Source organism: Leptodactylus fuscus, chromosome 8 (genome assembly GCF_031893055.1).
Source record: "Leptodactylus fuscus isolate aLepFus1 chromosome 8, aLepFus1.hap2, whole genome shotgun sequence".
NCBI lineage: Eukaryota > Metazoa > Chordata > Amphibia > Anura > Leptodactylidae > Leptodactylus > Leptodactylus fuscus.
In genome coordinates, this window is record NC_134272.1 from 70,697,298 (window position 1) to 70,716,252 (window position 18,955).

Sequence of the window (18,955 nt, forward strand, 5' to 3'; positions counted from 1 at the left end):
ATTCCTCTTTACTTTCTGATGTCTGAACAGGTTCTATCTACTTGTATGGAATGCACTGTATTGCACTCCACTCCAGTATGTCCGCCTCAGCTAAACAAAACACCCAACTGAGCATGGGTTGCTCCAGAAGGGGCTCACTGAGCCTCTGTCGCCCAGAGACCCACAAAAACCTGGAGCCGGCCCTGTAGCAAAAGGTTATATGATTGTAAGTGTAGCTGTCCACTGACCACCGAACTGGTAGTAAAGTTTTTGTAAAGGGAATCTAAGTGTAACTGTTCTATACCATGGGCATGACTCCCAGGATAGCAGGCTTAGCATATGGGGCCCAAAAACTAAAAGGGACTAATTTCAACGGTATTTAGTGAAGACTGTAAAATAGGAAAAACTGAATGTGACCCTATGCAAGCCTCCTTCTCTGCATCATTGTTTTTAGCATTACCTCTATGCTATCACATCACTGCATTATCCCTGTGGATAATATCTGCATGATACCAGTGCATGCTTCTGTTTCCAGTTCTGCCGCTGTTCACACCCATCCGGCCTTCGACAGGTTTGACAATTTTTAAATGCAACACTAGAGCAATGAAAAACACTTTAACCCCTTCCATTGTGCCCAAGTTTCGATTTTTTGTTTTCATTTATTTAATAGGTGCTTCCCAAGAGCCATAACTTTTTTACATTGCCATTGACACATCCTTACGGAGGGCTTATTTTTTGTGTAACAAGTTGTAGTTTTCAATGATACCATTTAATACTCCATGTTTAATATAATATTTCTTCTGTATACTGCAACCCGCATACGCTGCATTTGGAGCAGGTTCAACTGACCTGACATTATTACGTACAGGTAAGTCACCTGTCGGGAATGGGTTAAGAACTTCTTTTAATACAAGTATCTTTGATGGAACGTGTAAATTTAAATGAGTTGAGACAAGAGTACAACATATCAACAAGTAAAACTAAATGGAGAGATGGTCATGCAAGCGTGCCGCTGCTCCACCTAAAGCCGGTTGCACAATACTGTGTGCTAACCAGCGGCCAAGAATGAACAGCACAGGTGGCGTGCAGGCAACACACAGATGTCACTCGTGCGCCACCCGTGCTTCTGCAGCCCCTTTCATTTCATGAATATTGAGCCACGGAAGCAGAGCCACAAATCTAGACAAGAACAGGACCTGTACCATATTTTGCGACCCAGACTGTCGGTCCGCACATGTGACCGTGTAATTCACAGTCTTGTGTATGGGCCCACAGAAATGAATGGGTCAGTGTGCTATCTGGAGAAAAACCCGGATAGCATACTGAGCATTCATACGGTCGTGTGCAAGGTGGCTAACTCTAACAGACTGCAGGAGATACCCAGGCACCATGCTCAGCTTCTGTTCGGCAGCCGCATAGAATTAAATGGAGTGTTGGCTCACCTGTGCGACTGGCGTTTCTTTATGCGGGGATACAAACTGCTCCTCTTGTGGTGATTGCTGAGGGTTGCAGCATTATACCTACTCTGATGAAACACATCATCTAACCTGTGGATAGGTGACAGGTTGCAATCATCGCACAACCCCTTTGGGCCGGGGCCTCTTGTGGTGTTTTACAGTCTCTGCAAAGGCGTTTCTGAATTTATTTTTTTTTCCTTATACAAATTAGTTTTCAGAAAGCAGGGGGCGTCCCCTGTGCTCAACGAAGATGCTCCAGCGCCACCTCTCTCTTCCTATGCCAACACCTATCTGCCACATCATGTTGCCAAATGGATGCTCATGTAAGAGGCCACAGGAAGATGGCAGAACGGGCATGTGCAGGATTTGGATCCCAAACACAGACTCACCCACTGATGACACAGTGGAGAGGGGTCGGCAGGAGTGAGAGGGAGCGCTGGAGCGTCTTCGTTGAGCATAGGGGACGCCCCCTGCGCTTTCTGAAGACTAATTTGCATAAGGAATAAAAAAGAAAATTCTCAGAAACGGCGGCGCGGATCAGAAAAAGAAAGGCAGGAGAAGAATAGTCTTTCTCAAGGCTGTTCTGACGTGGTGTTTGTAGAAAAGGGTATTCTAATGATAGAATTTCTTTAAGGTGGTGCAAAGATTTAGCCTGAACATATGACATGAGCTTGTGTGTGTTGTTGTCTGTACTTACACGTAACTCCCTTCTCCAAGCTCTCATAATAACCACAGAAACAGATCTGCTGAAGTAAATTTGGATGGAATCTCTCAAACGCTTTCACTTCCTTCAGGCGGGCAAATATTATGTCCACATCTTCTCCTGAACGTTCCAGTGGCCTGAAAAACAATCAAACAAGAGAAATTAAATATCATGGCAATAACCAATGGACAGATAATAATAAGACTCTTCAAGTGTAAGAACTATTACAGTACAAAGATTTACACTGGGGCTTATAGGTTGGTGCGTGTGAAGCTGAGACTGGAGTAAGGAGGTGAAGCAGCCATTAGTAAGACGCGACCTGACAGCTGTCACACCATGGAACAAATACTGTAGAGAAGGACCTGTATACTGACATGAGCTCTACATTATATAGAGCAAAGCTTTCATATCTAATACACTGACCATGCAGATGAGCCGTACATGTATGAACCGCTGACTACTGAGTACATATAACTGTATAAGGTATATACATATATCAATGGTGATCCTTAGGCCTTCCGCACATGCACATGTCTGATCTACGTCCTTAAAAAATGGAACTTTTTTCATCCTTATTCATACCTGTGGCTGTGTCTAGTACTGCACTTTGTCAGACCTAGCTTGAAAACTGAAAACCTATGGCTGAGTTCACACAAAGGACATTTTGGACAGGATTTTGAGGCCATATCCACCTCAAAATCCTAACCAAAAAAACGGCTCCCATTGACTTCAATGGGAGCTGGTCAGTTCTTTTGTCAGGGAGTGATTTGTGGCGGCTCCCGGAAAAAAGAACAGACATGCTCATTCTTCAGGCGGAGTCACCTCGCAATTCCAGAAGAAGACTGAAGACACTCCCTCCTCCCGACTAGGTCCATTCATTTGGGCCTAATCCGGAGCGGAGTGCGCAACTGGATGTTGGTGCACTGTACTGGCATCCAGTTGCAGCTACCTGTATCTTGGACCGGAACCTGAAGCAGTCCAAAAGACCCCGGCCTAAATCTTAAGTCAAAAAGATACTGAAAGTCATTGGTTTTTCCGTAGAACCTTAGCACTTTAAGACTAAAATCCCACGTTGCTTTTTTGGAAAACGCATTAGACTTATGTAGGGGGAAAAAAGCAAAACACACAGCATTTTACAATCCCAGCAATGTGAATTAGATTTTATTTAGTCTTACCCCCAAAGTGCAGAAAAAAAAACTATGTAAAAAATACATGTTTTTTTTAAAAAAAAAAAACAACAAACACTTGTACCTGCAAAAATGTTTTCACCATAGACTTGTATAGGGGGGTGCAAAAATGCACAATGCAGTGGACAAGCAGTGTTACTGCGATTCTGCATGTGTGGCCTTATCCTAAAATAAGTCTACCAACACCAAAATCAATTCTAATCGCAAGTTTGCTTTTGAGAAAATCAATTTTTAGTCCAGGACGCAAAGTGGTGTAAACTCCGAAATCTGGCCACAGCAAAAAAAAAACAACTCAGCATTTTACAGTCGCTGCAAAGTGGATGGGAGTCTAGAGAAAAATACCCAGCGTGGAAATGCCAAAAACGTTGCAATTTTGTAAATCGCAGCATGTCGATTATACCTATACGGAAACCGCCGTGTATAATTGAAGCTGAAAATCCCCAGAGGAAAACTGCAGAAGGCAATGCGGAAACATACGTAATACTTTTCCACCGCAATTTTTCCTGCAGTACTTTTTGACTACTGATACTGCGTGAGGCCTTGGCTTTAATCCATATGCAATGGAGACGTTCTGTGCCCATGGGCATGTCAGAGCTTACACCCAGAAGCTAAGGCAGGTGCAGCTATACCCCACATGCAAAGAACTGTACATAACAAGCTCATCTACATACAGGCTAAAAACGGATTTTATCTGCAGTCCCTACAACATATACGGTAAGTAATTTAGGTTTTGGTGGTGAAGATTCCTTTGGGCAAGTACTCCATTAACAAGGCTACATTGAATACATTTATATTGTATCCACCCCCATTAGAAATTAAGAGGGAGTGTCGTGCCGCGGAATAATAGGGCAGCTCGCTTCTTTTTACCGCAAGTGGGAAAAAAACATTAGCGGAAAAAGAAGTGAACAGCTCCCACTGAAGTCAATGGGAGGCGTTTTTTGGAGTTGGATTCTGAGGCGGATTCCACGTCAAAATCCAAACTAAAAAACTTTGTGTGAACTCAGCCTGTTTCCCACCAAAAAACATATTCCACAATGATCCCAGAAGACGCTATTAAAAGACAAGCAAGTGTCAGTGGTATCTGTAGTGCAATGGGTCCAGACATTGGGATGGGTAAGGAAACCACCCTGCATGTGCGCACCCCTGGACACAATGGTGGACATTTACTAATCCAGCCTAATAGGATGACAACATCAATTTAGACTAAATAATCTGAAGATGTGCCAGATTTATCACAGTGGCTCATGCTGTACGATTCATACTATTCATATAGAATATCTATGTTCACAATGGATGCCTCACTTTAATTCATCCATACGTCTTCCCCTTTAAGTCATGCCCCTTATCAAATGAGATGCAGAATGTGTCTAAAATACAGTTAGGTCTAAGACCCCACAAAGCAAGACGCAGCGAAAACAAAACGCAGGAAAAAACGCGTTGGAGACACATCGTGACTTTTCACGGAAAGTTTCTGCTTTCATTATATCTATAGGGAAACTGCCAATGGTCATTATTGCGCAAATCTAACAAATGAGAGCGGCTTCATTAAACTCTTCTGGAGAAGGACCCTGAATAAGCTCCTGTCCTCCACATACTGTACAACATGCTCTTATAGATAATGACTAGCTTTATTTTATTACCTGATTTGTCTTTTTTTCATTTTTTTTCTTATTTCATTTTGACATTTTAGGGGATTCGCAGCTAATTTATGAGTTTCAGTCTCCAGTTACCACATTTACAATGGTCATCTAGGAATTTATTAATATAGTAATTTACTGTACAAGTGTATACTGTATATGCAGTGGTGTAACTAGGAACGGCGGGGCCCCGTGGCGAACCTTTGACATGGCCCCACCCCCCACAAACGACGCCGAAGACCCCGACCAACCCCCCCCCACACACACACACACACACACACACACATTCCTGCACGCACTATTATACCCCATAGTGGCCCCTTCACCCAATATTATGCCCCATAGTGGCCCCTGCACACAGTATTATACCCCATAGTGGCCCCTTCACTCAGAATTGTGGCCCCTTCACCCAGTATTATATCCCATAGTGGCCCCTGAACACAGCATTATACCCCATAGTGGCCCCTTCACTCAGTATTATGCCCCATAGTGGCCCCATCACCCAGTATTATGCCCCATAGTGGCCCCATCACCCAGTATTATGCCCCATAGTGGCCCCATCACCCAGTATTATGCCCCATAGTGGCCCCATCACCCAGTATTATGCCCCATAGTGGCCCCATCACCCAGTATTATGCCCCATAGTGGCCCCATCACCCAGTATTATGCTCCATTGTGGACACCCATTAATAATTATTATGATAGAGTATAATAATCGGAGACTAAGAGGGGGATACAAATATAAACACTGTTACTTACCTATCCCTGCGCTCCCCGCTGTCGGCTATCTTCAATGAAGTCAGGGACGTCATGTGACCGGGGGCCTGCATCGCGACGCATAAGGACGCAGGCCCCGGTCATGTGACGTCTCAGATGTCACACAAGTAGGCCCCGAAGCCTTCACGGAGTGTGGAGAGATAAGTAACACTGTTTGTTATGTTCCCTTACCTCTCCAGGGCCTCCGATCATTATACTCGGGGGTCTGAAAAGACCCCAGAGTATAATAATGTTGTTTGTGAGGCCCGTGGCGTCACTTACAGATCCCAGTCCCTGCCAGGATCGGTAAGTAAGTAGCGCCTGTTACCGGATGGAGTAACTACAGCCGGTAACGGCCTATTAAAAAAAAAACACAGTGGTAGCGGCTGTCGCCGGGCCCCCCTAATGTCCCGGGCCCTGTGGCAGCTGCCTCCGCTGCTTCCCCAGTAGTTACGCCTCTGTGTATGTGGTGCTCTTTGTTTCCACGGCCAGCTTCTGAGGTTGAAAGCAGTAAATATGGTGACAATGACGCTATACAGATGTCAACACTAGAGGTCCCCAGAATCCATCCGAAATTATGTCTGATCTCTGCATACACTTATCATGCCGCAACTACAGACTGAACTTGGTGCATCGGCTTTCATTGTATTGCCTTCCAAAACATACAAGCATATCCTCAGAAAACACAGACAGACCTTCCTATTATTGTGCTTTTATACACAGAAGGGTCACTATTGAACATATATTGAGGTCAAGGACAGGATTAACTTTGCAACCAATTTTACAAGCCCACATATAAAATTTAAAGGGAGTCTGTCACCAGAACTCAGACTGTCTTTCACCATATCAACCTAGCCCTGCAGATAGGTTAGGTTCACCTCAGGCCGGATTCACATCAGCATTCGGGATCAGGAACCCCCCGAATGGAAACCTATATGCATTAAAAAGTGGTTGCTTGGGAAACCCGCTGACCCCATAGGCTACAATGAGGTCCATGTGGTTTGCGCTCGGTGTCTGCACAAAACATGCGGAGAGCACAGCACTGCAAGCAGCACTTTTCTCTCCACATTTCGTGGGCGGAAACCACACGGACTTCATTATAGTCTACGGGTTTACTGAAGGCAACCGCTTTTTAACGCTGATGTGAACTGGGCTTAAAGCTACGTTCCGGTGTCTGGAGACTGGGTTGCGGTGTCTTCCGAAAATCGGAGAAAAAAGTTCTGCTCAAAAGACTTTTTCCTCCACCGTTTTCAGTTTAATAATGACAGAAACCCAGACGGCTCCCAATGTAGCCAATGGGTGTTACCACTGTATTAGCATCCATCGGTTTCCCCGACAGACCAAAAGAACAGAGAGGCGAAGGCAATGCTAGTGTGATCCTAGCGTAAATCAAATGATGTTCTTCCCCCCCCCCCCTCCCCGTGATTTGTTGCCTCCATTGCCAAACAAAATAGTTAATTTTGTCAATATGCAAATGAGCTCCTCTGTGAAAGGGAGATGTTGCCACTTACTTCTATGGAGCAATGCCAACACCCTAGTTGCTCCAAAGATTCAGCAGTATTTCGGCAACAGAGGCAGCGATCCACAAGGGGAACCTTAATTTCATTCAGGTGACCATAACCTATCTATCTGTGGGGCTAGATTAATATTCTGGGCTCTAGTGATATGTTCCCTAGAGAAGAAAAAAGGTCTTTAATAGAGATGAGCGAGTAGTGAAATATTCAAGATTCGTTTCGAGTAGAGCCTCAATATTCGACTACTCGATCAAATATCGAATCCCATTATAGTCTATGGGAAAAAATGCTCGTTTTAGGGGAAACCACTATTCGACTAAAGGAGAGTCACCAAGTCCACGAGTAGCAGGAGGAGAGTGTTTAGGAGGAGCGCTGTGCAGTTAAAGCGCACAGACCCCATAGACTATAACGGGTCCATGCGCTTTAACTGCACAGCGCTTGCAGATGCGCTGATATTCAGTTCAGGGGGTCCTCCTGCGGACTCCTTCCAGACGGGAGGCAAGCGCTAATGTGAACTTACTCGTCCTGCAGAACCAGCATTAATTGGCCGAATGCTATATAGTGTATACAGTGTATAGCATTCGGCCAATCAACGCTGGTTCTTCAGCAGGCTAGTCCTTGCTAGTCAGGAGAGCTGGCAGCTTGCAGGAGCTTACTTTTTCTCATAGGAATGCATTGACCAGCGTTGATTGGCCGAATGCTATACAGTGTACAGCATTTGGCCAATCAATGCTGGTTCTGCTGGAGGCTCGTCTGTGAGGAGGCGGAGTCTAAGATCGGACCACAGCAGTCTCCATTGTGGTCTGATCTTAGACTCCGCCTCCTCACAGACGAGCCTCCAGCAGGACCAGCGTTGATTGGCCAAATGCTGTACACTGGCCGATCAACGCTGGTCAATGCATTCCTATGAGAAAAAGTCAGCTCCCACATAAACACAAGCTGCCAGCTCTCCCGACTAGCAAAGAAGAGCCTGCTGCAGAACCAGCGTTGACTGGCCAAATGCTATACACTGTATACACTGTATAGCATTCGGCCAATCAATGCTGGTTCTGAATCGAATCTTTACTGCGAATAGGAGTAGTATTCGAACGAGTACGAGTATTACGAATACCGTAGTAGTCTATCGAATACCTACTCGATCGAATACTACTCGCTCATCTCTAGTCTTTATTTAAGAAAAAAATAAGTTGTACACTAGTCTCCATGGTAACAGACGACAATCCTTGTGTAGTCTAGGACGGGGTACTTTTAATTAAAATTATTCAGTAAATTGCTTTTTTATTATAATTGCATTAGAGACATTTGGAAAAAGGGGTGTGAAGGTGGACATAGCATTCTGTATATGTAGCTGGCTACAGATGGGACAGACAATTTTACAATTATTAATACCAATAATTGTTTTGACACAGATGCATAAAACAATAGGTTTATAGAAATCTGGAACACTTCTCATTCATACTAACAATTTTCTCGGTCTGTGAAATTAGATGTGGTTAATGCAAAAGCAGAATATTTCCCATGATATGGATGATTATCCATTGCAAATTTACCTTACATTGTACGACCTTTATTCCCATATACTATATGTCCCCTACCCAGCAAGCACTTCATACATCTGTGATGCTTGGTTCACATGTGCGTTTGGTATTCCGTTCAGGGAGTCCACATGAGAAACACCCCCCCGAATGGAATACTGAACGCAACTGCTAGTGGTGAGCAATGAAAGCACACGGACCCCATAGACTATAATGGGTTCCGTGTGCTGGCTGCACGCAGACAGGAAAGTAGGTGGTGAGCTGAGAGCGGAAATCTGACAGCAAGCACACGGACCCCATTATAGTCTATGGAGTCTGTGGGCTTTCACTGGCAAATGCTTGCAGTTGCGTTCGGTATATCATTCGTGGGGGGGGGTCCTCATGCGGACTCCCCCGGACGGCATACAAACGCTGATGTGAACGAGGCCTGTGCAGATCCAGTTCAGGCCCAGTTCACATCTGCGCCTGGGTTTCCGCTTGGGGACCCCCCGAACAGAAACCTAACCTGCATAAAAAAGCGGTTACCTTCAGAAACCTGCGGATCCCTTAGACTATAATGGGATCTTAACTTAAAAGGTGCAGCGCAGCCCATCTGATCTCACAATATGGGCAAAACCAATACAATGATAGCCGGCATGGGGCACTACATGTAACTATATGACTTGCACCTTATAAAAACTTCGGGGTATAATTCTACTACTGGATCATTCACACAATGGACACCAAAGGTGCCCAACAATCACTAAATGGGGTTTTCCAGGCAAATAGTATTCATACCTATGATGTTGAATGTGTCGCTGGTCATGTCCCCACTCACGTCCCCAAGAGCAACACAAAAACACAACTTGTGACTATTTTAGTCACCAGAAGTGTTCAAAACACCTTTTTGCAACTATTTTATACCATAAAACAAGAAGGAATTCCATCCAGAATAATAACAGGAAGCAAAGTCAGAAATCCTCTGGACATCTACATGGCGGTATCATATGTATAGTCTATGAATATCACATGTACTCTTTACAATGTGTAATATTTCCTCTTTATAGTTAATTAGGGAGATGCCCCCGAGACCTCAGGCCTATAGGACGTCCTGTGGTAATTGATGTCCCTTCATTCTTGTTTTATTAAGGATGTCCATGTAGTTCTTCTCTGCGTCTATACCCTGCAGTGTCTCCACGACAGATCTACACAACAGTAGAAACAGATCACAGAAATCCCGGGTACCATGCTGTGATACTGGGGAGCTGGAATACTCATAAAAAAATCATGTTATATATCCCTTCAGATGTAACACAAATCTACAGACTAATCCAAGTTTCATGCTACAGATGGCTATAGGAATATGCAAGGAGTAAAGTATCAGATATAAAGGGTCCACATATACAAACACATAATATAGTGGATGGGGGTACAATGCTTCAATACACATCCCTATCTTCAGTCTATACAGATGACTATATGATGTCCATATACATAGAAGCAGACTTGTAAAGGTAAGTTCACAGGGGGGCTTTTGGACTGGATTTTGACGCGGAGGCCGCCTCGGAATCCGGTCCTAAAAACGGCTAGCCGCGACTCTATGTCGGTGCAGTGCATCAACATCCAGTCGCAGCACTCCACTCCGGATTAGGCCCAAATGAATGGGGCTAGTCGGGAGTATCACGCTACGGACACTGCGGCGGATTCTGCGGCAAGACAGGGCAGCTTGCTACTTTTTTACGCGAGCGGCAATAAACCGCTACCGGAAAAAAGAAGTGAACGGCTCCCATTGAAGTCAATGGGAGGCGATTTTTGGAGCCGAATTTTGAGGTGGATTCCGCCTCAAAATCCGGTCCAAAAAAACTCTGTGTGAATTTACCCTTATAGAGACATACAGTAATAATTCTACTATGTACACAATAATAAGAGTAATACAGTACGCTGAGGGCAGGTCCGGTCTCTAACTATACAGTAATATGTAACTTATTACACCATTATCTCTTTACTTTTATCCAGGCCTCTAGGATACATTGTTACATTACTTCTTTACATGTATTACTATTTGATACTTCTGTAATATCTAGTAAACCCACACAAGTCTGAAAAGGTTATTTTCTGTGCTATAATGGGATAGGTTATATATTACCTAAGGGTAAGTTCACACTGGGTTTTTGGACCTTTGCAAATATTAAGTTGTACCCCATACCTGTCTTTGGGAGGTTTTAAAGGGATTCTACCACTAAAACACATTTTTTTCTAGTTAACACGTCGGAATAGCCTTTAAAAAGGCTATTCGTCTCCTACCTTTGGAAGTGCTCTCCGCCGCGCCATTCGTTCAAAATACCGGTTTGTACCGGTATGCTAATTAGATCTCTCGCAGCGATGGGGGCGTCCCCATCGCAGGAGCAGCGATGGGGGCGCCCCCATTGCAGCTCGAAAACCGACCGCAGCGCCGCCTCTATGGTCTTTGGTATCCTCCCCTTCCTTCTTCAGCGTCCTGTCAGACGCCTGCGCAGTACGCTCTGATCGGCGAAGATTGACGAACGTACTGCGCATGCGCGAAATTGCGGTGCCTGCACTATGGCTGGGACCGCAATTTCGCGCATGCGCAGTACGTTCGGCAATCTTCGCCGAACAGAGCATACTGCGCAGGCGTCTGACAGGACGCTGAAGAAGGAAGGGGAGGATACCAAAGACCATAGAGGCGGCGCTGCGGTCGGTTTTCGAGCTGCAATGGGGACGCCCCCATCGCTGCTCCTGCGATGGGGACGCCCCCATCGCTGCGAGAGATCTAATTAGCATACCGGTACAAACTGGTATTTTGAACGAACGGCGCGGCGGAGAGCACTTCCAAAGGTAGGAGACGAATAGCCTTTTTAAAGGCTATTCCGATGTGTTAACTAGAAAAAAATGTGTTTCAGTGATAGAATCCCTTTAAATGCAGTGTAAGGCCCCTTAATATTCCATAGCGTTCTAGAAATGCTATAGAACTATTAGGTAACAGGAATACAAGACATACCCAAATACCAGAAAAACAAGCCATGGTTCTCCACAGTTCTAATTTTCCACAGGAAACCTAAATTTTTACAGTTTATTAATTTTTAATGATGGTTAATATTTTAATATTGCAAATTTTATCACCATTATCTGTTTAAAGGGAATATTCATCCACATCAGGGTATTTACCCATTGTAACTCATGGGTACAAGGGAACTTTTACACATATTACACCTACATTTGGATCCATTAAATTCTGGAAACAGAAATGATAAAGATGGCTGGAGTGTTTGTGAACTGTCCATGTGCTGCTGCGGTGAAAGTGTGTCAAAGGTGGATAAATGGCACAATTGGGAGACTATGGGCACCAGGTGCCACTAATGTAAGGGGGGACCTCAGCTGCCAAACTATGTGAGCGTCTAGTGACATGCTACATCATGGAAATAAACCAGGGGGCTACCAGTCTTGTGTCTAAAACCACAGTTTGGCGAACCCTCCTCCGTAAGGGGCTCCGAACAGACAGATTGTCACTACACCTATGCTAGCAAAGATGCATTGGAGGAAAAGGCTTAAATTTCCACAGTAGTATCGGAACTGGATCCCCACTGACTGGCAAAGGGTTGTCTTCTCCAATGAGTCGCCTTTACTGCTCCATCGAATGGATGTACATTGGTGACAAACATCAGAGAACAGACACCCTGCAAGTATTGATAGAAGAACACAAGCTGGTGGTTTGCAAAAAATTTTCATGACATTCTCTGGGTCCATGTGGAAAGCACTCTGCACCGATTCGGGTATGACTCTATGCTTGCAGATCTTGTACACCCATACATGCTGTTTGATTCCTGGACAGACGGAACCTTCCAGCAAGACAGTGCAACATGTTACAGGGCTAGACATATCTGACAGTGGCACAACCAAGACTTCCAAGTACAATGACCATCTAATTCCCCAAATTTGAGCATCTATGGGACCACCTCAATGATCGTGTTCACTCTATGTATCCTCCCCCTTGGATACCCTGCAGTCAGTAAAAGTCCACGACCTACCAGCACCTTCCAGGCCACCTACCTGTTGTCTAGGCTATAGCGGAGGTTACACTGAATATTAGTTGGTTGTCATAAATCTGTATTACTGGAGAATTTTGTCACATATTCACTAGTGCTACTGATATAACACACTTTGCTTGGATGAAGTATTGCTCATATACGTGTCTCAGTGCCCGTATTGTACTGTACATTATTCATTCCCTTGGAGAAGACTTCAGTGAGTCATGACATTTACAGAAGTGACGTCACCGCTCCACAACTATTGCTCATGCATTATATTATTGCATTCACAGCTCAATGCCCCCATTGCATGGCTAACTCTGAACAGCTGGCATTATCATCTCTATACTAAATATAGGATGGAAGAAAATGCCGCATTCACCTTCTGAGGCCCCACAAAGGTACATGAGGAGGCAATGGCTTATATCAAAAGGAAAGAGGATTTCCAGAAGAAGCTTCAAAAAGCAATATATTAGCAAACTGCAACACTGCCAGGATCCTACAAAGAGATCGGCAACGTCAGCAATGGGTGCAAATCACTCCGCAGTAAAGCAAATCCGCAATAACGCGTTTCGGCATCGCTTTTGTTAAGCTGCTCTTCCTTTCAATCAGTATACAGACGTATGACACAGACAATGCAGCACCAAACCCTGTGTCCAGAAATAAATTTATCCAGAATATTCCTTAGGATACCGAAAAGGGCAATACATTGGGTTCCTCAGGCGTTCAACTAATATTCTGTGCTAAAAAGAACTACGCTATGCCTGAAAAGCGCTATATATACTAGACTGTAGCTCTTTTTTATTCTTACCAGATGACACGGAGTGCCCTGCCACCACCACTCAGCTTAGGAGCATACCGTGCACTATGTATAAACAGTATACAGTGAGCTCCAACACGCCATCTAGTGGTGGCTGCAGGCAGAAAGAATTTCAGTCTCATACCCACAACTAATAATGCAGGCCAATGCCTTTCCAATGGGGGGTCTGGTGGTCCGTTCTGGTCCAATAATTATCGTGCAGGTCCTATCCAGTTTTGTGGCATTGAAAAAAAGCAGAATGGAACTCTTCATAGAAGTCAATGGAGGATAGACACAGGTCTGGGCAATTATGACCTAAATCAAAATTGCGATTAATTGGGCATTTTACCACTATTATGATTAATGGTGATTATTTAGGTCATGGAACAGCCCTTTTACTGTATCAGTACGTCTCGCCAGGTTCCCGCAGTGGATTTGCTTGGACCGAACACGGCTAGACCAGAATTACTATTATACTCTGGGATCACTTAGGAAGCAGATTTTGAGGCAGATTCCGCATCAAAATCTGCTCCAAAATACTCCATGTGAACATAAGCTTACTGTTTTATTATAAATTAATTCATTTTAGAGCACCATTACTTCCATGGTTCCGAACAAGTGAGGATTTGGATACGATACACAAAATAAGTACAATACCAACAATGAGCAACCGGATTGTTCTGACCCTCTCTCAACAACCCTTCCCCAATCCATCCTAAATGCAGCAACCAGGCTTATCTGTCACACTACATCGATGCCTCCACCCGGTGCCAGTCACTGCACTGGTTGTCTATCTATTACAGAATACAATTTAGACTTATTACTCTCACCCACAAGGCTCTCCGTAGTGCTGCGCCACCATACAACTCCTCCTTCATCTCTTTCTTCCACCCTACCCATACCCTTATTCCTTAACTCCATAATCCCACTTACTTATCTCATGCTGCACTAGTTCTCTGGACTGCGATACCTCAGACAGATTAAGTATCCACAGTTTCATGTGTACTTTAAGAACACACCTTTTTTATGTAGCCTTCTCACACTCTGTAATCTTACCCCGTTCCTTTTCCTCCCCTACTATTTTAGTCTTCATAACCTGACTCTTTTATTTAAAGGGGTTGTCCTGTCCCAAATCAAAACGTCATACTAATGACTTATCCAAAGGATATGTTATATGCTGTGGTCCGACAACCAGACTCTGCACAGATCAGCTGTTCTAGTAGTCTCCAGCTGCCGGAAGCTGCTAATGGACAGGAGGTGCGTAGGTCCTATACAGTGTTGGCCAAAAGTATTGGCTCCCCTGCAATTCTGTCAGATAATACTCATTTTAGTTATTGCCACCACCTGTTAGGTACCTCAGGTAAGTAACAGGTGCTGTTAATTACACAAATTAGAGAAGCATCACATGATTTTTCAAACAGTGCCAATACTTTTGTCCACCCCCTTTTTTATGTTTGGTGTGGAATTATATCCAATTTGGCTTTTTGACAATTCTTTTTGTGGTTTTCCATTGAAGACAAATTAAATGAAGATAATAATACCAAAGAATTTGTGATTGCAATCATTTTCTGGAAGAAAACAAGTATTATCTGACAGAATTGCAGGGGTGCCAACACTGTACAAGTAGCAGGAGTGGCACAGCAGCCCCGTCCACTGCATAGCAGTGGTATCAGTGATCTGCAGCACCCCTCCAATTATATGTATAGGAGATGATCTGTGCAGGGTCTGGGTGTCGGACCCCACAGATCACAGAACAAGTATATTTCCATATAGATTAAAGTGTTCATTACTCTATGATGCTGTAATGTCTGATTTTGCTGGGACATGCACCCTCAGACTGGAAACTGTTGCACTATATCAATAAAGATTATCATTATTATAAAATGTTGTTGATGTTGTTACAGTTCCCCATTCACCTCAATGGTGCACAGCCACTACACACTGTGACGTTTGGCAAGTCTGAGCACTGAAAAAGCGTCGGCCCCTTCAGACAGCTGATTGGCCCCGGGGTATAGGTTAGGTCATAGGTCATCAATATTACCTGGTTGGGAGCCCCTTTAAATGATTGGAAAACAAGTCATAAGATTTAAAAGTTTGGTTTGGAAAGGAGCGGAGAATGGGAAAGCTGAGTCACGTTGGAGATATGAAAGATACATTGGTTTTAACCAGCATTTCCTGAAACACATGCAACTAATGGATAAGGCTTTGTTCACAATTATGATAATAATTGCCATTAGTCTGGGGTTACAAGGGGAGTTTGGTTGTTGTGTGATCAAAAACTGCAGGGTCAGTGTGCTAATGTAAGTGAATGGGGTCACATTGCAAGCCCTAGGGGGCGCAACCACAAAAAATTGAGCAGTGTTCTAGTTGAAGTCGTGGTTGCAGCACCCCAGCAGTTGTCATGCGACTCCATTCACTAACATTGGTCCAAGGGCAACCTGTCAATCTTTAGTCATACAACAGGAGTCCTGACCAAAGTCGCCTTATTCTGATGTGTTATAGGTGCAGACCAATGATCCTTCACACCAAAGGTGCCTGACACACCACACGGACTATAACGGCGCGATCCGACAGGTTGGCCTCATAGTGTAGGTCATATAAATGGACAAGACAATGCAACAGCCGTACAAATTCTGCACCAGAGACAAATATTAGGGATGAATAGGATGACCCTCGATGATCTTTCATGTGTAGTATCGCTCTCTGACTGGATTTGCACAAGCGTGTTCACCCCAAATAACAACAGAAATAGATATACAGAGCAAGAAACAGAGCCCTGGTATAGTGCAAGAAGTTCTGCAGCAGCATGGCAGCTATCATACCTCCATCTAGCCATTACCGGGCCGTGTTACAGCTCCGGCCACACGTTCTCCCTGTTTATTCGCACATTTCACTAATGCACATGGAGTTTATTGATTTTACAATGCAGAGACCTGAATTCCCAGGAATAACAATAGAGAAGGGCGAGCAGCGGCCAGATCAGCACCAGGCGCTGTCCATCATCACACTGCAGGACCTGGGAGCTGTTCACACATCACTATGCAGTACAAGCAGCAGCCCTTCATTAGCATGCAATGCATCATCCATACACATGTTTGCCATCATATCTCACACATGCAGCCCTCAGTACACACCAGCAGATCAGCATTGTCATCCTCAGAGTAGTCACATCACCCATACACAGCACAGCAATACTGCAGGACTGGCTACACATTACACAGCAGTCATCATACATGAAGCACTTGTTATATGTTATACAGCATGAAGAATAAGAGTGACCTACATGCAGCACCACAAGGTGCTATCATCTATCATACATGTAGCATCAAAAGGCTGGGGTATATATAATTGTAACATACATGCAGCATAGTAGTATCACATGCAGCATAATAGTTGTAACATACATGCAACATAGTAGTATCACATGCAGCGTAGTAATCAGGTGTGTAGCAAAATGGACACGTCATACATGTAGCGTCAGTGACATCATATATGTAGCACCATAGTTAAATTATACATGTAGCACAGCGGTCACATCATACATGTAACACAACTGTCACATCATACATCACAACATACATGTAACACAGCGGTCACATCACACATGTAGCACAGCAGGCACATCATACATGTAGCACAGCAGGCACATCATACATGTAGCACAGCAGTCACATCATACATGTAGCACAGCGGTCACATCATACATGTAGCACAGCAGTCACACCATACATGTAGCACAGCAGTCACATCATACATCACAGCATACATGTAACACAGCGGTCACATCATACATGTAGCACAGCGGTCACATCATACATCACAGAATACATGTAGCACAGCGGTCACATCATACATGTAGCAGCACACATGTGAAGAAGGTACCTTTTATCTAGACAGGCAATCCACTCTGCAGAGGAGGAGGAATGTGAAGCGTGCGCAGCAACCATGTTGGGAGCTCTGCCAGCTCAGTCTACACTAAGTCCTGCACTGAGGGCATTCACCTCACACTGGCCGCTTTGGGGTATTTTGTTTTGTTTCTTATGTTTTGCTACCAAGCAATGAGCCGGCTGTAGTAATGCTCTTCCCGCCCGCCGGGTGACTACACCTCACATACTAAGCACATGTGTGACCGCCGGGGCTGTCACCGCTGCAGAGCCGGAGCGCTGGCTCAGCTCAACTCTTGTGGAGAGATGAGGAGAAGCCGCGGCAGCAGCAGCAGCAGAGGGCGGGGGAAGGGCTGAGGTGCTGCGAGCTCCGGCTACAGGACCCCGCACGGTACAATCTTAGTACAGCTACTCACAGGCACGGCTTTGCTTTTTCCTCAGCTGTCTGCCCACTTACTACTAGATGACTAGTCCTTGTGAAGGCAGATACGCACATTATATACATACAGTACGTGTGTGTGTATAAATATATATATATATATATATATATATATATATAGTATATAGTATATATACCCATACTGTACCCTATACACACTGTGAACACACATATATAAACTATCTATATCTGTGTGTGTTTATATATGTGTGTGTGTGTGTGTGTGTGTGTGTTCGTGAGTGTAAATATGTATACAGAAATATACATATACCTCTGTAGAACATATACATACATAAACTTTTAGTGTACACACATATATACAGAAACATGCACATATAGCGTATATTTGTAGAACATATACATAGCACAACATATACATAGCACATATACAATATGCACAAATACTATATACACGCCTATGATTCATACACATACAGTGCAAACATAAGTGTGTCTGTATATAATGAAAACATGTTCATACAAATATATATATATATATATATATATATATACAGTATATAGACAGACAAAATTGTTGTTCCCCCTCGTTTAATGAAAAACTCACAATGGTCACAGAAATAACTTGAATCTGACAAAAGTAATAATAACCAAACTACATGTTGACAAGCCACAAAGCTTCTGGGAGAACGTCCTATGGACAGATGAGGCAAAAATTGAACTTTTTGGCAAGGCACATCAGCTCTATGTTTACAAATGGAAAAAAGAATTATATCTTGAAAAGAACACTGTCCCTACTGTGAAACATGGCGGAGGCTCTGTTATGTTCTGTTTTGCTGCATCTGGCACAGGGTGTCTTGAATCTGTGCAGGGTACAATGAAATCTCAAGACTATCAAAGGATTCTAGAGAGAAATGTGCTGCCCAGTGTCAGAAAGCTTGGTATCAGTCACAGATCATGGGTCTTGCAACAGGATAATGACCCAAAACACACAGCTAAATACACCCAAGAATGGCTAAGAGGAAAACATTGGACTATTCTGAAGTGGCCTTCTATGAGCCCTGACCTAAATCCTATTGAAC

General features: G+C 44.0%; 1 protein-coding gene across 3 annotated transcripts in view; it reads right to left on the reverse strand.

Moving 5' to 3' along the window:
- RAPGEF4 (Rap guanine nucleotide exchange factor 4) overlaps nt 1-17,649 on the reverse strand; it is a 207,868-nt gene extending 190,219 nt beyond the window's left edge. For 2 of the 3 annotated variants that reach the window (XM_075284118.1, XM_075284117.1), the window contains exons 1-2: nt 17,475-17,649; nt 2,134-2,276 (exon numbers count right to left, since the gene is read on the reverse strand). In XM_075284118.1, the coding sequence (XP_075140219.1) occupies nt 2,134-2,276; nt 17,475-17,539 (208 nt within the window). In that variant the 5' untranslated portion in view covers nt 17,540-17,649. The remainder of the gene's footprint in view (nt 1-2,133; nt 2,277-17,474) is intronic. The other variant, XM_075284119.1, reaches the window with a different exon arrangement.
- Nucleotides 17,650-18,955: the final 1,306 nt, after the last annotated feature.